At 41.5% G+C, this 23,725-nt stretch overlaps 1 protein-coding gene across 5 annotated transcripts; it reads left to right on the plus strand.

Moving 5' to 3' along the window:
* Window positions 1–251: 251 nt before the first annotated feature.
* Window positions 252–18,435, plus strand: LOC110508733 (kinesin-like protein KIF2C). Of its 5 annotated transcripts, XM_021589485.2 has the most exons (23): window positions 272–287; window positions 706–920; window positions 1,698–1,792; window positions 2,045–2,128; window positions 2,249–2,297; window positions 2,692–2,724; window positions 5,041–5,169; window positions 5,415–5,507; window positions 5,707–5,819; window positions 9,835–9,930; window positions 10,027–10,081; window positions 10,174–10,336; window positions 10,516–10,606; window positions 10,692–10,755; window positions 10,997–11,088; window positions 11,287–11,429; window positions 11,810–12,014; window positions 12,992–13,102; window positions 14,873–14,940; window positions 15,030–15,123; window positions 15,598–15,681; window positions 17,831–17,924; window positions 18,056–18,435. In XM_021589485.2, the coding sequence occupies exons 2-23, from the start codon at window positions 860–862 to the stop codon at window positions 18,130–18,132; spliced, it is 2,094 nt and encodes a 697-aa protein (XP_021445160.1). In that variant the 5' UTR covers window positions 272–287; window positions 706–859; the 3' UTR covers window positions 18,133–18,435. The 5 variants fall into 5 exon arrangements, with proteins under 5 accessions (XP_021445164.1, XP_021445160.1, XP_036822373.1 ...); XM_021589489.2 differs by lacking the exon at window positions 2,692–2,724 and having other exon boundaries at window positions 252–287; XM_036966478.1 differs by lacking the exon at window positions 272–287 and having other exon boundaries at window positions 548–920; window positions 5,719–5,819.
* The last annotated feature ends 5,290 nt before the right edge of the window (window positions 18,436–23,725 follow it).

A 23,725-nucleotide genomic window follows, 5' to 3' on the forward strand; every position in this document is an offset into this window, starting at 1 on the left:
AATGCACCATTGTGAGATGTGGCGGATAACAATGTATACATTCATTGGTCATTTCAGAGGTTAAAAAAAACATGCCATGTAGCTGGCCGGCAGCTCGATGTTCCAAGGTGGTAGCTAGCTACTGCCACACTGTGGTTATGCATGTCATTGCATCATACACCCATATTTAAAATGGGAAATGCAAGCAATATGTCAAAAACGACATTAGTTCAAGTGAATGGTTTCTATTAAAGGTACAAAAAAAAGACTACCACATACTTATTCAAATGGATACGACACCTGCGAAGGTAACCTGCAATAATGAAATGTGTTTTTCTTCTATTTGTTTCTATGGCTAGAAGGGATACAGCTTTGGTCAAATTAAAGTCAAACGTTTTAGTTTTTTGCATTTTAGCTAACCTTAATCTAATCATCTCAACCTGCTATGTTATTTATCCTAACCTGGCAGTGCTGCGTAAATTCTCCTGACCTGCTACGAAAATTCAAATCTGACATTAATTTGACAAAAGCTGGAGTCCTAGCCACGACGACGTTCACGTTACAACTGTGTTGCCAATCTTGCCGAGCCATCTTGTCACAAGAGGACCACAAAGGAAATACGTCCTAGACTTTGCGTGTTTTCCTATATGATTTTACTAATGTGCATATGACATGGGTGTCTTTTTAAAGTTTTATGTTTGCTTGTTTTTCAAATTGTCGAATTAGATAAACCATCCTAAAACTAAACATCATTGCCCACGACCAATGAGCATCGCCTTTTTCTACTTCTTCCGCTGACGTGAGACGACTTTCAAATCTTTGGCGGTTGACTGGCGTTTGATAACTTTTCTACATAATTCAACTGTTTACACGAATTAACATGGATTCAGCTATGGCAAACCTTCTTGTTGGGTTTCCAGTCAACATCCAAAGAAGCGACGGTAAGCTGTGTAGCTACCTTTTTATTTGACTAGGAAATACATATTGAGACGTTGGCTAGGTTCCTTTTTCAAATGTGTCCTGCAATACAACACGTTACGTTAAGGTGGTTAGCTAGCGTTAGTAAGTTAGATTCGCCTCTCACATGATTTCGCTTCTTAGTTAGCAAACATTTACGTGGGTTATGCATTTGGCTGTTATTTGTTATATTAGCTAACCTTTTTGTTGTTGCGTAAATCAGTTAATGTACAGGTGAATGAGTTGAACTCAGCTAAAGTTAACGCGTTAGCCGAATTTACTCAACACAACGTTAACTGCGAATAGCTAACATCGTTACCTGTGTGGTTGTTGATTTACAGTAACTAGCTAATAGTCTTTCATTATTCCAGGTACCTACTGACTTTAAATAGTTAGCTATTGTAGTTAAAGAAACAAGACGGCTAAATATTTTAGTAAATTTTGCTAGGTACAGTATTTGACTTAGCTAACGTTAGTTGGATAGGATAATGACGCCATCCGTTGATTGTTGGTTTTAATATTATAACGTTAGTTAGCTAACGTTACCCTTTTGTAGAAATGGGTGACTACCGTTACAGTGGAGTAGCTAACGCTGGTCCAGGCAGGGCATTGTACTTTGATTAACTGACTGAACTCTACGGTGAAGGAAGTTTCTAATTAACTCCACCAACTTCTTCCCCGTGTAGTTTAGTCGGCTAGGCATTGGTGTGAACTTGCTAACAGGTGGTGTAAAGTTACTGATGGCTGAATGTGTTTTATAGGGCGAGTGCATACTGCAAACATCAAAACGGTTGATTCCACAACATCTATTGTAAATGTTGAATGGTTTGAGAAATCTGTATGCAGGGGAAAGGAGGTAAGTGGTTCAAGAGTGCCTTGTCTATGTTACAGAGAACAATTAACTTAGTGCTTTTAATCTTGACTGATGCATTTTTGGGACCATATCAACAGTGGACTAATGAACAAAATACTAACATGTTTCTTTGAGTGAAATATCACCTTTTATACTAGTTTGAGTGACATGAAATACGTTTGGCTATGCTATGTGCTGCAACTTTTTAAATAAACTGATGTTTGTTGACATACTGCTGCTATTCCTGTCATTTAGCTCGAAATAAATGAATTATGGTCCCTGAATGAAGCGCTTTTTGAGCACATGAAATCCGCTACTACACCTGCTCCCCCAGAGAAGGTAAGCATACTCTAGGGGTGGGCCTAGGAGCTTGAGGTTCAAAGTGTATTACATTTGAAAGTTGATGATCCTAAAGTCAGGAACAATGTTGCTTACGTGTGTGATTTTTATTTTCTCCAGAAATATGAAAGCCGTCTCCGTTCATCCAGGATCCCTGCTCCTTCCAATCGTAAGTGACTTGTCTTGAGAAGTTATTATGCTAAGTTAGAACATGTTTTTTTTTTGTGGAGGGGGGTAGAAAATATTGTAGATTCAGCAAAAAATTAGTTTAGTTTATGAAAATCTGTTAATTTAGGAAATCTGTTCAAGTATTGGCCATGAATAAAAAAAGATGTGATTGTGTTATCAATGTATGAAATTATTGTTATTTTCAAATATATTTTTGGTTTTAGTTGCGGACAATTTGCAGTGAACTAATCACTGTAATTATGTTCCGGCACCCCACCATTCGCCCTGATAAAAATCTGCCTGCGGCTGAATATAGTTGCCTACCCCTGTCTTCTAAGTGTTTCTTTCAGTGGTGTGTGTGAAAGATAGTTAATTATGGATATTTTCTTTATAAGGTTCTGCTCAAGTGGGTCCTCCTGAGGAGACAGGTTTGCATGCAATGCATGTTCCTCTCTAACCAAATCATATGCTAAATTGCTTAATATGAGATGGAATCCCATATAGGGCTGTTTTCCTCAGTTATACCTTGATTTGAAGATAAAATCACATTGGCCTGTATCTTCAGTTGCATAATAACTCTTTAATCAATGGTGCACAATAAATTTACCCACTTGGTGGTTAGTGGAACTGCCCTTGTAGTGGGACAGTATGTAATCTGTACATAAATAATTGATGAACTATTTGGTATGTGATGGCTACCAATCATGTACAGAGAAGACCTATACCATACTGTTTACAACTAGAATTCCATTTTGTGACAATAGGTTCCAAAAGGTCTTTGTTCAGTATTATATCAGCCTACTGTGGTTGAAACTATATAGACATACACTGAGTATACAAAACATAAAGAACAGCTCCATGAGACTTACCAGGTGAAAGCTATGATGCCTTATTGATGTCACCTGTTAAATCCACTTCAATCAGTGTAGATGAAGGGGAGGAGACCAGTTAAAGAAGGATTTCTAAATTTTGATATAATTGAGACATGGATTGTGTATGTGTGTCATTCAGAGGGTGAATGGGCAAGACAAAATATTTAAGTGCCTTTGAACTGGGTATGGTAATAGGTGCCAGGCGCACCAGTTTGTGTCAAGAACTGCAACACTGCTGGGTTTTTCAAAAATGGTCCACCACCCGAAGGGTATCCAGTCAACTTGACACAACTGTGGGAAGTATTGGAGTCAACATGGGACAGCATCCCTGCGGAATGCTTTCAACACCTTGTAGGGTCCATGCCCCAATGAATTGAGGCTGTTCTGAGGGCAACAGGTGGGGGTGCAACTTAATATTAGGAAGGTGTTCCTGATGTTTGGTATACTCAGTGTATTTGTACTGTAAAGTGACCCTAAGCAGTTTTGTTAAGGGTACTAGCACTCTTTCTAGTTCAATGCATTCCACAGAGGGCAGAGTCTGCCGGTTTTTACCTTTCAATTAAGACCTCGACAACCAGGTGAGGTTGTTTTAGGATCCCCATTGTAAGAGTAGCTGCTGCTTTCGCAACATGTGTCCACATGAAAATGACTTAAGAACATTATTAGACAAGAACAGCTCAAGTACAGAACTACATACATGTAAAAATGGCACACAGTGTGTAGGTATGGATATGTAGACAATATCTAGGGGAGAGGCATTGTGCCATGAGGTATTTTGTCATTTAATTTTTTAAATTTATAAACCAGGTTTGCTGTTCATTTGAGCAATATGAGATGGGAGTTCCCTGCAATGTCTCTATATAATACTGTACGCTTTCTTGAATTTGTTCTGGATTTGGGCACTGAAAAGACCCCTGGTGGTATGTCTGGTGGGGTAAGTGTGCGTGCCAGAGCTGTGTATAAGTTCACTGTAAACAATTTTGAATTTTCCACATGTTTCTTATATAAAGAAGTGATGCAGTCACACTCCTCAACTCTTAGCCAATAGAAACTGGCCTGCATAGTATTTATATTAGCCTTCTGATTACAATGAAGAGCAAGACGTGCCACTCTGTTCTGGGCTAGCTGCAGCTTAACTAGGTATTTTCTTTTCACCACATGACTGGACAATAATCAAGATAAGACAAATAGAGCCTGCAGGACTTGCTTTTTGAATTGTGGTGTCAAAGTCGAGACCTCTCCACATCTTTACAACCATTGAATGTATATATTTGACCATTTAAAAGGTAACAAGGTAACACAAAGTAATTGACATGGCATTCCTGATTCGCCCAGCTAAAATTGAACACATTGAGAATTAGTAGTGGAAAAGGAGCTGGCCAGCTGTTTACTAGGCCTACGTTGAAATCATGATATTTATATGGTTTGTCTAGTGCAATGGTGGAGAAAGTACTCAATTGTCATACTTGAGTAAAAGTAAAGATACCTTTTAAGGAGCGGACTTTTTTTCTTTTTTTCCCCCCCTTCAATTTTTGCCTAAAATTACATACCCAAATCCTAAGACAATTTTTCTGTTCTGCTAGGCAGTCAAAATGTAACAAGTACTTTTGGGTGTCTGGGATATTGTACGGAGTAAAATGTAAATTTTCTTTTGCAATGTTGTGAAGTAAAAGTTGTCAAAAATATAAATGGTAAAGTACAGATGCCCCAAAAACTACTTTAGTACTTTCAAGTATTTTTACTTACGTACTTTACACAACTGGCCTAGTGTTGGGATCAGAAGGATGATGAACAAGTTATTAATCATACAAAAGACTACTCAATACAACTGTAGTGGTTAAGGTGTTAGGCTAACTATACTCTTCTACTCAGTTCCACTTCCTAGAAAGTCCATACGGCAGACATGCTTGTTCCGGGCCCCTGCTCCAGTCTCTGAACCTGCTAAGACTAAACAAGACTTCCTGTCTTCAGAGTATCCACCCTCTGTCCTCAAAGCTTCTGGTGGGGGTTGCTTCTCATTTTGTGCTTTCTGATTTCTTGCCTATCCCATATATGCTGCCCCCAGATCTGTTTGTGCTCTTGCCAACTCCATTGCAGTCATTGTTTAGTGACAGGGAGTTGGCATGACACAAACTGACTGGCGCTCAGGCTATATTTCTTACTTTCATTCAAATAATGAATTCCATTACCCTCAATTTTTTTCCCCCTCTGTGTCTTCTTGATATTCAACATACTTCATTTTCCAGGTGTGCCCAACCGAGTGGGGAAGAGGAACAATCAGAGGCAGACTGTTGTCCTGCCGCCAGTCAACGATACCAAGAGTGTCTTAGTCACCTCAAGTGAGCTTTAGGAACTTTGAGTCACATCACTGTTTATCGCTCTGGACATGTATTCATAAATAGTCTTAGAGGAGTGCTGATCTATGATTAGTTTTGCCCTAAAGATCACAATTAAAAATACATTAAATGGACTGGGGGGCATGATTCTAGACTCTGATGCCCTGCTATCTTCGTGAGCATCATTCATCACATTTGATAGCTTCTCTTTCAGACAAACGGAGATCTGTGGTACCCACAGACATGAGCAAACCAGTGAACAAAAGATTGTCCCATGCAGTCAAGAGTTCTGACATGGTGCCCAAGAAGGGAAAGGTATGAGACATTGTATAATGTTTACATGGTACTATTGTCCTATGGAAATTAGCTTTTGTGAAGATGCAGACCAGTAGGTCTATAGCTAACTTACCGTCAATTCCCCCAATTAAGTTCTATTGGAGATGCACCGACATTACATTTTTTACTGATATCTGAAACTTTTCTTGACAAAGAAAGATACAGATTTTTATATATATATTTTATATGTGTGTATATATATTTTTTTTTAAAATATTTTTTAATGCCAAAAATTAGTGGCTTTTTAAGCATTCTAGTACCGTTAGAGTTAAAACACACGCACATGGACACAGAGGTCTAAGGCACTGCATCTCAGTGCAAGAGGCGTCACTACAGTCCCTGGTTCGAATCCAGGCTGTATCACATCCGGCCGTGATTGGCCCAGTGTCCTCCGTAAATAAGAATTTGTTATTAACTGACTTGCCTAGATAAAGGTTACACACACACACCACACTGACCAAAAGTTATTTTGTTGGCATTTACATATGTCCCCATTACCAGTAAAACATAATCAAAACCTATTTTTCACTTACTTGCTGTGCTGTTTCATTGTTCAGTCGTTTCATTCTCACATTCTCAACCAACAACGTCTTGTCCAGAATATGACTGCACATCACATATTAATTTAAGATTTTCATACTTTTTTTACGTAGTTATTACACATTGATTACACGATCACTCGTGTTTCATGTCACATCATTCATCGATACGTATGCTATGATGCTGGTAAAGTTGTCTCGCGCACCGTCAGTCCTAGTCAAAAAAAGAAAAGCTAGCTAGCTCATGGATGCAAACAATGTTCTTCCTCAAACATAGCAAAACGACCATCTGTTTCAGTAGCGATAGCTAGCTAACTATTTAGTTAGGTATCATCTAAAATAACCCTAATTTATAAGATTTCTTATTTGATTAATGGTGGTCAGACCCCATCTATGTGAAGCTACCCACAATAAGAATTAACCACAATGTGGACATTGCATTTAGCCTTCTAAATAAAAGTATGTCAGACAGTGATGCAAAATTAATACAAGTATAATTATGCCATAATTGAATAAATCATGCTAAACGAGGTTGGAATGTTGTATAAAATCAACAAAAGATCAATTGTTAATTTGACATCTGAAATCACGCTGGATGTATTATACTTTGGAATTGCATTGGGGGCAAACTTATTTCACTGTACAGCCTTATCTATGGATTGTGGATCAATGACATTTAAAAATATATATATATATATTTAACGAGGCGAGTCAGTTAAGCACTAATTCTTATTTATGGTGACGGCCTAGGAACAGTGGGTTAACTGCCTTGTTCAGGGGCAGCACGACAGTTCTTTACCTTGTCAGCTCGTGGATTCGATTTTGCAACCATTCGGTTACTGGCACAACGCTCTAACCACTAGACCGCCTGCCGCCCACTGGGGTATTATACTTTTGAATTGTATTGGGGGCATTCTTATTTCACTGTACAGCCTTACCTATGGATTGTGGATCATTGACATGGGGTATCAGTCTACTCAGTGACACCCAGAAAACATTAGCATCGTAGCTCTTATTGCGGGACTTTGAAACAACTGAATTGAGCCACATTTATTGTCAACCTATGTGTATTGAACACTATTCCAGAGGAAAAACAATACTGTGGGGATGTTTTGGAGTCTGATAACTCTGAGGATGACGTTGGGAACAAACATATTGGATATTGAGTGGACTGTTACCAGATTTCATTAATCCCCAATCCTTAGGTAAAGCTGTTCAGTGCAATATGAATGTCAATACACACAATAGGCTGACTGGGGAGGTGATTTCACACAGTCACAGTCCTGCGATAAGAGCTACAAAGCTAATATTTGTGTAAACTCTTCACATTTGTGCTCTGGGTGTCACTGAGTAGACTGATACCCCATTTCATTGCTTCACATTCAAACCTTGTTTATTAACAATATCTAGTCTAAATATGGCATGATTCCACCAATTGTAACCTTCTGCATCACTTTCAAATAGTTACTTTTTTTATTTTGAAGGCAAACCGCAAACTACACTATTGTGCCTAATCCGTATTGTGGCTAGCTACACAACACGGTCTGGTTGAGCCTCACTGGGTTAAGTAGCTGGCTAGCTATATATTTTCATGAACTGAAGTTCAATTTCAATAGGCAAACAAGTGGCTACCTAGCTAATACTTACTCACAAGGATTCCTAAATCATTGCTAAGAATAATGAAAATGACTGCAGTTTCTACTGGTCATTGTTTTCAGGCTGGTTGTATTGGTGCTAGCTAGATACTAAGCTAAAGCTAGCTAGCTACCCCAGAAGTTGTGGTCGAGCAAATAATGCTTTATTACCAACAGTGTTGTAAACTCATCATTTGTGGCCAGTATTTGCTTGTTTGCAGGCTTTCTTTGTACAGCTTTGACAGTGCTACTGATAGTAGTGGTGGCGCTTGGCTTGCTCGTGCAAATTCAGAACACACAACATTCAATAATAGAGCTGTGTTATTTGACGTGTATATTTTTTGACACACAAAGACCCAAACAGCATTCCATATGGCGTGAAGCTAATAGCAGTGACGCTATTACTGTGCAACTCCGGTAGGACAACATCTGGAATAATAGCACACTTGGTAGTCAAATCAATTTTTATTTGTCACATACACATGGTTAGCAGATGTTAATGCGAGTGTAGCGAAATGCTTGTGCTTCTAGTTCCGACAGTGCAGTAATATCTAACAGCCCCCAACAACTACCTAATACACACAAATCTAAAGGAGTGAATGAAAATATGTATATGGATGGCCGAGCTGCATTAGCAAGTGCAATAGATGGTATAAAATACAGTATATACATGTGATATGAGTAATTTTAAGATATGTAAACATGATTGAAGTGGCATTGTATAAAGTGACTAGTGATCCTTTTATTAAAGTGGCCAGTGATTGGGTCTCGATATAGGCGGCAGCTTCTCTGAGTTAGTGATTGCTGTTTAGCAGTCTGATGGCCTTGAGATAGAAGCTGTTCTTCAGTCTCTCGGTTCCAGCTTTGATGCACCTGTACTGACCTCACCTTCTGGGTGGTAGCGGTGTGAACAGGCAGTGGCTCGGGTAGTTGTTGTCCTGGATCTTTTTTGCCTTCCTGTGACATCGGGTGCTGTAGGTGTCATGGAGGGCAGTTAGTTTGCCCCCGGTGATGCGTTGTGCAGACCGCACAACGCGGTCTCTGGAGAGCCCTGTGGTTGAGGGCGGTGCAGTTGCCGTACCAGGCTGTGATACAGCCTGACAGGATGCTCTCGAATGTGCTATTAAAGTTTCAGGGTTTTGGGTGACAAGCCAAATTTCTTCAGCCTTCTGAGGTTGAAGAGGTGCTGTTGCGCGTTCTTCACCACACTGTCTGTGTGGGTGGACCATTTCAGTTTGTCTGTGACGTGTATGCCGAGGAACTTAACTTTCCACCTTCTCCCCTGCTGTTCTTTCGATGTGGATAGGGGGGTGCTCGCTCTGCTGTTTCCTGAAGTCCATAATCCTCTCCTCTTAGTTTTGACATTGAGCGAGAGGTTGTTTTCCTGGCACCACACTCACCACCTCCCTCCTCCTAGTGTGTACCGGTGCTGGACCAGTCGCGAAAGCCAATATCACTCACGACCGAGAACGGTTGATTGTCAAGGGCAATTAATTCCATTATTTTGGTTAATGGATTCCGCCTTTGAGTTGTCTCGCTTAAATGTTCTTACTCTATCAAATGACTGTTCAACTTGTTGACTGCTCGATGCACACATCAAACATTGTGGGCTAGGTTAGCAAAGCTGTGTTGCACGTGTAGTGCAAAATTTTACGTGGTGACATTGTCATATGCCTATATTAGATAGGTATGCACGTCAGCTTTGACATCGGTTTTCCACATCGGTGTTAAACTAGTGAAAGCATTTACTAAAATATTTTGAAATACTACAGACCCACCAGTTTATCACTTCTCTTATACATGCAGTTCTGCTTCCTATAGTTTGGTGACACAAACCGACCGAACAAGCAGTTTTACCAGATGATTGAAGACTTCAGAGAGACCTTGGAAGTATTTCCTTTAAGTCCATCGGATACGGTAAGATGAAGAACAAGTGTTTGAAATGTGGAAGGTCATTTATAATTATTGCTTATATTAGAGAATGTATCTTAAATTATTATTTTTGGTCAACAGGTTGAAGCTCATAGAATTTGTGTGTGTGTTCGCAAGCGTCCTCTCAACAATAAAGGTATGCTTAATTAACGTTTTAAGTCACACCTTGTATCATCACCCTGCATCTTTGGTCCATTCTAATGTTGAGTGTTTGTGTGATATTCTTAGAGGTGACCAAGAAAGAAATTGATGTGGTGACTATCCCTGGAAATGGAACGCTGCTTGTTCATGAACCCAAGCAGAAAGTGGACCTCACCAAATACCTGGACAACCAGGTCTTCCATTTTGACTACTCCTTTGATGAGTCATCCACCAATGACTTAGTGTACAGGTATTCACTTTTGTTTTCTAAACAATATTATCTTCAGTTTATTTTACAATTATTTGCCGATTTCAAAACGTTCTGTTCAAATACCGTTTGCGTGCATGTTCTCTTTATGAAGTTTGTTGGGTGTATCAACATTACTTGTTTTTGCAAGACAACCACATACTTGTATTTCTTAATGATAGGTTTACCGCCAAGCCTCTTGTCCAGACCATCTTTGACGGAGGAATGGCAACTTGTTTTGCTTACGGCCAAACTGGAAGTGGTAAAACTCACGTAAGCCTTTCCCTTTACCTGTCAGGTTGACACTATAGCAGTTTTCTCTCATGTAAAATGTGTACCCATTTTTTACCCTATTCAGACAATGGGAGGAGACTTTTCAGGGAAGAGCCAGAACAGTTCCAAAGGGATCTATGCCTTGGCAGGTAAATTATTGACTATTTTCTATCAGCAACAACATTACAATATTGGCTTAGTTATCCTTTTTGATTGTTTTCTGGAAATATTTTGATAGATATTTGAGGTCACTACTAAAGAATAGAATCTTTCCACCTCAGATTTTAGAATTTATGTATGTAAATGTCATACATGACCTTTACTTAGGCCATACTTCCATGATGTCTTACAGTGTCTTGTAACTCCTCGTTCCTCTTACTTGTTGCTTAGCTCAGGATGTGTTCACCCTTCTGAAGCAGAGGAGATATTCCAGTCAGGACCTGTGCCCCTATGTGACTTTTTTTGAGATCTACAATGGCAAGGTGAGAAGGAAGCGCTCGTAGTTCTCCTCAAGCAGCTTGGGGATTTGATTTTGTTGTTGGTGGAGAATCCATCATGATTAGAACAAAAGTTTAGACTCATTTTAGGTGTGACTAAGGCTGTGTATCCCAAATGGCAACCTATATAGTGATCTTCTTTTGACCAGAGCACTACTAACACACTTGGCTCCGCATATGCAGGTGTTTGATCTGCTGAACAAGAAGGCCTCGCTGCGAGTGCTAGAGGATGAGAAACAACAGGTCCAGGTGGTCGGCCTGCAGGAGATGTACGTGTCGTGTGCGGAAGACGTCATCAAGATGATTGAGATGGGCAGTGCATGCAGGTACATATGTTGTTTTGACTCCACCCGGAGTGTGTTCAGTGAGGTGAAACATTCAAAATGTTAGCTATACATGGCATGAATAGAGCTGACAGGATTCCCTATTGTTCTTGACGCACAATCATATCTTGTCAACACTGCACATTTCCACCTGAACGTTCTGGAACATTGCGCCCTCCTGAACAGACCCCTGGTTTTCCCTCGCCCTGTCTAGCATGTGTGTTGTCTTCCGTTCCTGTTTTGTATTTTGACAAATATGAATATCTCATCTAACTTTAGCATACTAAAGCCCTATAGAGTCCTTCAGGATGCAACTTATATTAAAATGTAAGCAACTAAAGTAGTGATTTATTTGTGACAATTATTTGCTGCATCTTTCGCAGGACGTCCGGCCAGACGTCCGCCAACGCCAACTCGTCTCGCTCCCACGCCATCCTGCAGGTGGTCCTGCGGAGGAGGAACCAGCTGCACGGGAAGTTCTCCCTGGTGGACCTGGCGGGGAACGAGAGGGGCACAGACGTCAGCAGCAACGACAGACAGACCCTGGCAGAGACGGCCGAGATCAACCGCAGCCTGCTAGCTCTCAAGGTGAATACAACTACTCTCTACTACAACTACTAGCCCACTGTCCTTCTATTTTTCACTCTTTAGAAATCCTTTTACCTGGGGTGTATTCATTCGTGTACACACGTAGCAAAATGTTTGCAACAGAAAATGGGAGCAGGTGTTTCTAATTGGACATGTTCAGTTAGTCCCTCTGTTGCAGTCTGTTTTCTTCTGTTTTGTGCCTAGTGAATATGACCCTGATCATATAGCAGGTATGAACCACCTGTAAATACAGCAAAAGCCCTCATAAATGTGTAGGCAATGTCAAGATTATCAATGTAACTATCTTGTGATGTCAATAACATTTTTTTTTGTATGATTTGAGAATATACACTGAGCAGCTTATTCTGCAAGGGGTTTCTTTCTAAATGTAACTAAGTTTAGAGCTGTGAGCTGCAGCTCCTCACTCTAAGCCAGGGCTTTCCAAACTTTTTGGGCCCGCAGCCCCATTTTATTTATATCTCAATCAATGAATGTATAATAATAAAAAAGTAATCCACGTTTACTTTTTTAGTTGGGGCTATTATTCTATTACAAATCAGTCTGACAGTACTTCAATCTGGGATTGGGATTGTCAGGCAATGTGTAGAATTTTTTTATTTTATTTTTTTACCTTGTCTGATTTAGTGCCTGGTCTTGTCCACTCTGTTCTAATGAATCATTTGGGTTGTGGGCATTGTGGAAGGAAAAAGCAGACTCCTACGTGTTCCTGAGAGTCGTGTCTTTCAGTGGTGAGGGTCATAATACTTTGTAGTTTAAGCAGTTCAAAGGATAGAGCCACATTTTGTAGGCTGTAAATCACTCTGTTTATTACAACCGCATCTAGTGACTACCAGAGGTTACTGATGTAACCCTGGTTCTATGGACAAAGCTTTATTTTTATTTTTTTATTTCAGGTTGTGACCCCTAGTTTGCAAAATGCTGGTTTAAACCCTACTTTCTCCCTCCTCTCCCTGTAGGAATGTATTCGCTCCTTGGGGATGGACAGCCACCACATACCCTTCAGGATGAGCAAGCTGACACAGGTGCTCCGAGACTCCTTCATCGGAGAGAACTCCAGGACATGCATGGTAAAGGCTCGGCGACTCCTCTTTGGGCTTTAGCTCTAGAGGCACAATCTTAAAAATGGCTTATTAACTACTAATGTAGCTATGGTTATGGGGGGCAGGAGGAGAACGGGGAGCAGGTAGCTGACTAGTGGTGTCTATTCACAGCAGTCTCATCTGGGGGTACAAGCTATTGGCCAGTCTTACACATTTTGCCATGATGTTCCTATACTGTCCGCATCTAAGTGATGGCAACAGGCCGTTGCTGGGGTCCCTGATTTATTTTTTGGGTCCCCCCCATGGTGTTGCAGGTGTCCCAAGGGTGCGTTCGGTTGAGCATACCCCTCTCTGTAGCACCTTGCAGTCTGTACCAGTGTGATGCAGCCCGACAGTATGCTCTCCATGGTGCTCCTGTAGAACACTGCGAGGGCCCATGGAGACAGGCCACATTTTTTTATCAGCATCCCGAGATTGTAGAGTCTTGCCTTCACCACGGTGTCTGTGGTTTGACCATTTCAGCTTCTCAGATGTCAAGTTCCTCGGTGTACACATTTTTGACAGTCTCCATGGTGGCTCCATTGATGAGGAAGGGGGTGTGCCTAGCCTTGTTTCTCTTGTCCACAATCGACTCCTGTTTGTTTTTCTGATGTTGAGATATTGTTTACCTGGCACCACGCTGTCAGAGTACTCCCTGTAGGCAGTCTTGTCGCTGTTGGTAATCAGGCCTACTACTGTCGTGTTGTCAGCGAACTTGATGGAGTTGGAACTGTGTGAGGCCACTCAGTCGTGAGTGTACAGGAGGGGACTGAGGTCGCACCTTGTGGCACCCCTGTAGGCAGTCTTGTCGCTGTTGGTAATCAGGCCTACTACTGTCGTGTTGTCAGCGAACTTGATGGAGTTGGAACTGTGTGAGGCCACTCAGTCGTGAGTGTACAGGAGGGGACTGAGGTCGCACCTTGTGGCACCCCTGTGTTAAGGATCAGTGTCGAAGAGAGAATGTTGACTACCTTCACCACCTGGGAGTGGTACGTCAGGAAGTCCAGGACCCAGTTGAATAGGTAGGAGTTCTGTCTCAGGGCCGTGAGCGTTGTGGTAAACTTAAGAGGGCACTATGGTATTGAATGCCGAGCTCTAGTCAATGAATAGAATCCTCACACAGGCATTCCTTTTGTCCAGGTGGGTTAGGGCAGTGTGCAGTGCAATGGCATTTGCATTGTCAGTGAATCTGTCGGGTGGTTGGCGAATTGGGGAGGGAAGAGGTGATGTGGTCTTTTTATCTAGTCTCTTGAAGCACTTCATGATGGAAGTGAGTGCTACGCATTGCTAGTCATTCAGTTACTTTCCCTTTCTTGGGCACGGGGATGATAGTGGACATCTTGAAGCAGGTGGGGATAGCGGCCTGAGTTGGAGAGATTGAAAAGGCCCGAAAACACAACAGCCAGCTAGTCTGAAAATGCTCTGAGGGTGCGGATAGGGATGCTGGCAGCCTTGCGAGGGTTATCACGTTTGAATGACTTACACATCCTCTGTGGAGACCGTAAATATGTAGCCCTCGTTGTCCTCAGGCACTCTCCTTGTCGTCTTAGTCATCATTGTGCTCAAAGGCGTGGGGAAACGGGTGTTTTGCTCGTCCGGTAGGGTGGCGTTGGTGTCCGTGACGTAGCTGGCTTTCTTTTTGTAATCTGTGATCGTTAGGAGCCCCTGCCTCATACGACTCGTGTCCGACCCGCTGAATTGCTCCTCCACTTTGTTCCTGTAACTTAATATCGGCTATAATGTTTTCTTATGTTCCAGATTGCTATGGTGTCTCCTGGAATGGCCTCATGCGATTACACTCTAAACACACTACGCTATGCAGACAGGTACACTCAAACCCATGAATGGATAGTAAGTATCTTGTTATTGATTTTCAGTGGTAATTGTTTCTTATGTATTTTGTTCCTTGTCATAGAGCAAAGGAACTGAATGGGACATCCAGGGTGAATGATGCTGATCTTCCAAAGAAGATTGATGAGATGGAAGTGGAGAACAGCTCATCAGAGGAGGTAAGATCAAAATCCCTTGGCTTTGATAAAGTAGTACTTTTTGGTCCACCAGCCACTGGCAGGTGGATTAAAACAGACTCACCACTCAATAAAATGCAACTAAAATGACACCTACAAAACACAAACTGACAAGGATGCTTTGTAATGTTTCTAAAACAAATGTAATACTACTAAGAAGTAATGTATATTGTTTTCATTTCATATTTTTTGTGACGTGACTCATAATCAAAATATCAAAGATGAGACAACTGTTCACCTGCTCCTTTAAGGTTGGGAGGTTACCATGCTTAGTCATGTTTGTGCCTGTGAGATTGTCTGATTAGGAGCAGCGTTGTCTTTTCTTCCCTAGCAGTTGAAACTCTCATTGAAAAACAACCTCGCTTGTGAACAAAACAATTTAAATAAGTCTGACATAGTATCAAGTGGACATTAGACAGTGTGTTCAAGAATATTAACTCCCAGTCATGTTTGCAGGACTCCATTGTGCCCATGACCGACATGTATGAGGCCATCTCCCAGGTGTCTGAGCTGGAGGAGTTAGTGCATGAGGAGTTGACGGTATACCTATCTTTTTTCTCACCTCGTCTTTAAAGGGAAATTACACAATTGTTCTACTTCATATTCATCATCTCCAGCACCACGCCAACATCAAAGTATGTGAAAATGGTGCATTTCTATGTTTTGTAGTGTGTGTGTGTAGGGTGTGCATCGTGTGATTTTAACCAATTGAGAGTAGGTATTGTTGGGTGTCTGAGCTGTGTGCTAGTAGTTTAAACGGACAGCTCGGTACATTCAGCATGTCAACACCTCTTACAAAAACAAGTTGTGATTAAGTCAATCTCTCTTCCACTTTGAGCCATGAGAGATTGACATGCATGTCATTAATGTTAGCTCTCTGTGTAATTTTAAGGGCCAGCTATGCTACCCAGTTCTGAGCCAACTGCAATTTTCCCAAGTCCCTCTTTGTGGCACCTGGCACCACACGACTGAACAGTAGTCCAGGTGCTACAAAACTAGGGCCTGTAGGACCTGCCGTTTTGATAGTGTTGTTAACGCAGAGCAGCGCTTTATTATGGACAGACTTCTTCCCATCTTAATTACTGTTGTATCAATATGTTTTGACTAGGACAGTTTACAATCCAGGGTTACTCCAAGCAGTGTAGTCAACTCAACTTGCTCAATTTCCACATGATTTTTAGTTTTGGAAATATTTAAGACTAACTTATTCCTTGCTTACCCATTCTGAAACTAACTGCAGCTCTTTAAGTGTTGCAGTCATTTCAGTTGCTGTAGTAGCTGACGCATTTAGTGTTGAGTCATCCGCATGTATAGATACACTGGCTTTACTCAAAGCATGTCGTTAGTTAAGATCGAACATTAAGGGGCCTAAACAGCTACCCTGGAGATTTCCTGATTTATGTTTGAGGCTTCCCTTAAAGAACACCCTCTGTGTTCTGTTAATATAAGTAACTCTTTATCCACATTATAGCAGGGGATGTAAAGCCATAACACATACGTTTTTCCAGCAGCAGACTATGATCAGTAATGTCAAAAGCTGCACTGAAGCCAATCAGTCATTTGTGTAAATGCTGTGCTTATTGAATGTCCTTCCCTATATGCGTGCTGAAAGTCTGTCAATTGGTTACTGTGAAATAGCATTGTATCTGGTCAAACAAGTTTTCCCAGAAGTTTACTAAGGGTTAGTAACCGGCTGATTGGTCATCTATTTGAGCCAGTAAAGGGGGCTTTTACTATTCTTGGGTAGGGGAATGACTTTTGCTTCCCTCCAGGCCTGAGGGCAAACACTTTGTAGTAGGCTTAAATTGAAGATGTGGCAATATCATCCTCTATTATCCTCAGTAATTTTTCATCCAGTGGGTTTTGTGACCAATGAGCCATTTGATTCAATGAATGATGGAACGGAGTTTGCCTTTTTTATTTAAATGTTTTTAATGTCATTCTAAGGTGCTCCAAAGCTTTTTACTATCATTCTTCTACATAATTTATTTTCGCTTCATAGTATAGTTTTTAATTTAGTTACATGATTTCTTAATTTGCAGTACGTTTGCCAATCAGTTGGGCTGTCAGTTATTTGCCATACCTTTTGCCTCATCCCTCTCAACTATACAGTTTTTTTTAATTCCTCATCAATCGATTTAACAGATTTGAGTCATTTTCTTAATGGGTGCGTGCTTATTAGTAACTGGAATCGGCAATTTCATAAATGTCAAGTTCAGCGTCTGGTTGCTTCTCATTACACACCACAGACCAGCAAATATTCTTTACATCTACATATGAATCACAACAACTTCTTCTATGACCTCTTATACACTACATTAGGCCCAACCTTTGGAACTTTGGTTTTCCTAGATATGGCTACTATATTGTGATCACTACATCCACGGATTTGGATACTGCTTTAAAGCAAATTTCTGCAGCAATAGTAAAGATGTGATCAATGCATGTTGATTTCATTCCTGTGCTGTTTTTAAATACCCTGTTAGGTTGACTGACAACCTGAACCAGGTTGCAGGCACTGGTTACAGTTTGAAGTTTTTTCTTGAGTGGGCGGCTTTAAACATTCTGAACCTATAACTGCACCAATTTTGACTTGAATTGAAATATAATCAAAGATTTGACACATTACATGACTTTGTATTGCATGAGTAAGTTCCATATGTCTTTTGTTTTTTTATGTGTTGTCCAGAGGGCCAGTGATTTTCTCAAGCCAATGGAGATGCCATCATATGACATTGAGGCTGGGGTGACAGATATTGTGGACTACGCAAGAAAATTACTGGGTATGTGAATGTGTTGAGTAACCAGTTACTTTTCTAGTTCCATTTGCCTAACCTGATATCTAAAGCCAATGTTGATCCCAAGTGTCCCCTCTAGATGTTCTAACTTTGTGGCCTTGGCTTACTCTTGACAGACACAGTCCTGGCATTGCAATATGCCATTGATGGAGAGCGACTGGCAAGGATGACACCCAAATCAGGCTATTGCTGAGAGGGACAGCCACTCGACTTGTTCACTTGGAAATATGGTGCTATTAAAAGTACCGTTGAGTTGTGAATGTTTTATCATGCAGTTACTATTGTGCAAGGGTTCAATTGGACATAAATTCATTTCCGCTAACTTTAATTAATAGCAAAATAAATAAAACATTACCTCTAACATTAAACATTAAAGCCATTACATACCATAGATATCCATGAAAGAATGTTAACAATTCATGTTTTCAATGTATTTGTATACAAAATGGAAATTTGTCCAGTTTTAAAATGATTTGATTAAAGTTTTTTTAATGAATTCTATTGATATGTCATCCTTAAGGTAATGTTATTTTGTTGCATTTACCATCCAAACATTTGCCTGATGCTTGTGTTCCAATGTTTATTTTGTTTAAGTAGTTTAAATGTGTTTCCCTGTGTTTGTACACATGCTCTACCCCAGAGCTGCATTCTAGCCCCATGACATCAACAGAGGCAGCTGGAGGATGACCCATGCACCTCTGCCTAGCACTCAGTGCGGGGGCTTTTTGCCCCTTTTCTCCTTCTTGACCCCAAACCTCCACTATACACAAGTCCATCTTGTGTATACACACACCCTGCAAGCAAAAGTTGATACATAACAAATCAAAGCCCTAATAAACAGCTCACACTGAACAATTTTCCCGAAAGGATAAAAATAAACAAATTCTGCCTGCAACTGGGTGGCCCTACTGCATGGTGTGAGGCCTTGTAGTCAGCACAACTGTTTCCTATGAGCACAACCCCAGCCCCCATCTCACTGGGTGGTATTCTCCTCCCTTCTCCCAAACCAACCCTCCCCCAACCAGCAGTCTGTCTGCTCATTTTCACAGGCAAGCGCAATGCGAAACACTTTCCTGTTGCCTTGTATACCACAAACGTAAACTTTTCTTTGAACTCGGCATCTCAATAATGGTTAACAAGAGCACATCGGTTTTTGGTTATTCTTTCCTTATTCGTGTGGACATGCTCTGCTTCTGGAGTTTTTTTGTTGTTGATAGAAAATAATTTGTTACCCAGACCGCACGTAACCACGGCTCATGGCCATATCTATTATCAGCCTCATTCTTGATGTCCATCTAGTGTTGTGTTGCAACACTACACTAGTTTCAGAATTGAATTTCCCATTTTTTTTTGCGCCCTTTTCATCTGCTTGCCTCGGTTGTTTGGGAGCTCCCTTTTTACTATAAAATAGAGATCAGAAACAGCACTCCAACCGTGTGATTGGTACTTTCCTTTAGTGATAAGTGTAGTAGGTTTTATGAAGGCACATTTATTCAGTTATACACCTGCCTAATATTGAGTTGTCCCCCCCCCCCGTTGCCGTTTGAACAGCTTCAATTTGTCTGGGCATGGACTCTACAAGGTGTCAAGCGTTCCACATGGATGCTGGCCCATATTGACTCCAATGCTTCCCACAGTTGTCAAGTTGGCTAGATGTCCTTTGGGTGATGGACCATTCTTGATACACAGTGCCTGGAACCTACTAACATCCTGTTCAAAGGCACTTAAACCTTTTTTCTTGCTTATTCACCCTCTGAATGGAACACACACAATCCTTGTCTCAAGGCTTAAAAATCCTTCTTTAACCTGATTCCTCCCCTTCATCCAATAAGGGATCATAGCATTCACCTGCTCACTCTGCAGAACGAGCAGGTGTTCCTAATGTTTTGTATAGTGGATTAGCAGAGAACCCCGACCTACTACGTTATTCACACAATACTACTACGTTATTCACACTCCCCCTCCCAGTTAGGGGGAGTGATGAGCTCTACAGCAGTCTCACAACTCAATTGCTGGTTAAACTGTTTTCTGCCCCTCCCAAAAGATAGAATTTCTAGATAATTGGCCCTCTTTCTGGGACTCGCCCACAAACAGGACCAAGCCTGGCCTGCTGAGGAGTGACGGACTCCATCCTAGCTGGAGGGGTGCTCTCATCTTATCTACCAACATAGACAGGGCTCTAACTCCTCTAGCTTCACAATGAAATAGGGTGCAGGCCAGGCAGCAGGCTGTTAGCCAGCCTGCCAGCTTAGGGGAGTCTGCCATTAGCACAGTCAGTGTAGTCAGCTCAGTTATCCCCATTGAGACCGTGTCTGTGCCTCGACCCAGGTTGGGCAAAACTAAACATGGCTGTGTTCGCCTTGGCAATCTCACTAGGATAAAGACGACCTCCCTTCCTGCCATTATTGAAAGAGATCGCAATACCTCACATCTCAAAATAGGGCTACTTAATGTTAGATCCCTTACTTCAAAGGCAGTTCTAGTCAATGAACTAATCACTGATCATAATCTTGATGTGATTGGCCTGACTGAAACATGGCTTAAGCCTGATGAATGTACTGTGTTAAATGAGGCCTCACCTCCTGGTTACACTAATGACCATATCCCCTATGCATCCCGCAAAGGCGGAGGTGTTGCTATCATTTACGATAGCAAATTTTAATTGACAAAATGTTTTCTTTTTTTCTTTTGAGCTTCTAGTCATGAAATCTATGCAGCCTACGCAATCACTTTTTATAGCTACTGTTTACAGGCCTCTTGGGCCATATACAGCGTTCCTCATTGAGTTCCCTGAATTCCTATCGGACCTTGTAGTCATAGCAGATAATATTCTAATTTTTGGTGACTTTAATATTCACATGGAAAAGTCCACAGACCCACTCCAAAAGGCTTTCGGAGCCACCATCCATTTGTCCAACATGTCTCTGGACCTACTCACTTTTAGTCATACTCTGGACCGAGTTTTGTCCCATGGAATAAATGTTGTGGATCTTAATGTTTTTCCTCATAATCCTGGACTATCGGACCATCATTTTATTACGTTTGCAACAAATAATCTGCTCAGACCCCAACCAAGGAGCATCAAAAGTCGCGCTATAAATTCATAGACAACACAAAGATTCCTTGATACCCTTCCAGACACCCTCTGCCTACCCAAGGACGTCAGAGTACAAAAATCAGTTAACCACCTGAGGAACTCAATTTAACCTTGCGCAATACCCTAGATGCAGTTGCACCCCTAAAAACAAAAAACATTTCTCATAAGAAACTAGCTCCCTGGTATACAGAAAATACCCGAGCTCTGAAGCAAGCTTCCAGAAAATTGGAATGAAAATGGTGCCACACCACTGGAAGTCTTCCAACTAGCTTGGAAAGACAGTACCGTGCAGTATTTAAGAGCCCTCACTGCTGCTCGATCATCCTATTTTTCCAACTTAATTGAGGAAAATAAGAACAATCCGAAATGTATTTATGATACTGTCGCAAAGCTAACTAAAAAGCAGCATTTTCCAAGTGAGGATGGCTTTCACTTCAGCAGTAATACATTCATGAACTTTGAAGAAAAGGTCATGATTATTAGAAAGCAAATTAGACTCTTTAAATCTACATATTCCTTCAAAGCTCAGTTGTCCTGAGTCTGCACAACTCTGCCACGACCTAGGATCAAGAGAAACACTCAAGTGTTTTAGTACTATATCTCTTGATACAATGATGAAAATAATCATGGCCTCTAAACCTTCAAGCTGCATACTGGACCCTATTCCAACTAAACTACTGAAAGAGATGCTTCCTGTGCTTGGCCCTCCTATGTTGAACATAAACGGCTCTCTATCCACCGGATGTGTACCAAACTCACTAAAAGTGGCAGTAATAAAGCCTCTTGAAAAAGCCAAACCTTGACCCAGAAAATATCAAAAACTATCGGCCTATATCGAATCTTCCATTCCTCTCAAAAAAAAATTGAGAAAGCTATCCGAAATGCTTCAGTCTGGTTTTAGACCCCATCATAGCACTGAGACTGCACTTGTGAAGGTGGTAAATGACCTTTTAATGGCATCAGACCGAGGCGCTGCATCTATCCTCGTGCTCCAAGACCTTAGTGCTGCTTTTGATACCATCGATCACCACATTCTTTTGGAGAGATTGGAAACCCAAATTGGTCTACACGGACAAGTTCTGGCCTGGTTTAGCTCTTATCTGTCGGAAAGATATCAGTTTGTATCTGTGAATGGTTTGTCCTCTGACAAATCAACTATACATTTCGGTGTTCCTCAAGGTTCAGTTTTAGGACCACTATTGTTTTCACTATATATTTTACCTCTTGGGGTGTAATTCGAAAACATAATGTTAACTTTCACTGCCATGCGGATGACACACAGCTGTACATTTCAATGAAACATGGTGAAGCCCCAAAGTTGCCCTCGCTAGAAGCCTGTGTTTCAGACATAAGGAAGTGGATGGCTGCAAACTTTCTACTTTTAAACTCGGACAATGATGTTTGTTCTAGGTCCCAAGAAACAAATAGATCATCTGTTGAATCTGACAATTTTTCTTAATGGTTGTACAGCCATCTCAAATAAAACTGTGAAGGACCTCTGCGTTACTCTGGACCCTGATCTCTCTTTTGACAAACATATCAAGACTGTTTCAAGGACAGCTTTTTTTCCATCTACATAGCATTGGAAAAATCAGAAACTTTCTGTCCAAAAATGATGCCGAAAAATTAATCCATGCTTTTGTTACTTCTAGGTTAGACTACTGCGATGCTCTACTTTCCGGCTACCCGGATAAAGCACTAAATAAACTTCAGTTAGTGCTAAATATGGTGGCTAGAATCCCGACTAGAACCAAAAAATTTGATCATATTACTCCAGTGCTAGCCTCCCTACACTGGCTTCCGGTTAAGGCAAGGGCTGATTTCAAGGTTTTACTGCTAACCTACAAAGCATTACATGGGCTTGCTCCTACCTATCACTCTGATTTGGTCCTGCCGTACATACCTACACGTACGCTACGGTCACAAGACACAGGCCTCCTAATTGTCCCTAGAATTTCAAAGCAAACAGCTGGAGGCAGGGCTTTCTCCTACAGAGCTCCATTTTTATGGAATGGTCTGCCTACCCATGTGAGAGACGCAGACTCGGTCTCAAACTTTAAGTCTTTACTGAAGACTCATCTCTTCAGTGGGTCATATGATTGAGTGTAGTCTGGCCCAGGAGTGTGAAGGTGAACGGAAAGGCTCTGGAGCAACGAACCGCCCTTGCTGTCTCTGCCTGGCCGGTTCCCCTCTTTCCACTGGGATTCTCTGCCTCTAACCCTATTACAGGGGCTGAGTCACTGGCTTACTGGTGCTCTTTCATGCCGTCCCTAGGAGGGGTGCGTCACTAAAGTGGGTTGAGTCACTGATGTTATCTTCCTGTCTGGGTTGGCGCCCCCCCCCCTTGGGTTGTACCGTGGCGGAGACCTTTGTGGGCTTTACTCGGCCTTGTCTCAGGATGGTAGGTTGGTGGTTGAAGATATCCCTCTAGTGGTGTGGGGGCTGTGCTTTGGCAAAGTAGGTGGGGTTATATCCTTCCTGTTTGGCCCTGTCCAGGGGTATCATCGGATGGGGCCACAGTGTCTTCTGACCCCTCCTGTCTCAGCCTCCAGTATTTATGCTGCAGTAGTTTATGTGTCGGGGGCTAGGGTCAGTTTGTTATATCTGGAGTACTTCTCCTGTCTTATCCGGTGTCCTGTGTGAATTTAAGTATGCTCTCTCTAATTCTCTCTTTCTCTCTCTCGGAGCA

The sequence above is a fragment of the Oncorhynchus mykiss genome, chromosome 28 (assembly GCF_013265735.2).
Source record: "Oncorhynchus mykiss isolate Arlee chromosome 28, USDA_OmykA_1.1, whole genome shotgun sequence".
NCBI classification, from domain to species: Eukaryota; Metazoa; Chordata; class Actinopteri; order Salmoniformes; family Salmonidae; genus Oncorhynchus; species Oncorhynchus mykiss.

Excerpts from the sequence above, each read along its gene's own strand:
- LOC110508733 (XM_021589485.2), top strand. The coding sequence starts at position 860 with ATGGATTCAGCTATGGCAAACCTTCTTGTTGGGTTTCCAGTCAACATC. Across the intron at positions 2,129-2,248 it reads CACCTGCTCCCCCAGAGAAG|AAATATGAAAGCCGTCTCCG; the intron begins GTAAGCATACTC and ends TATTTTCTCCAG. Across the intron at positions 9,931-10,026 it reads CTTTAAGTCCATCGGATACG|GTTGAAGCTCATAGAATTTG; the intron begins GTAAGATGAAGA and ends TTTGGTCAACAG.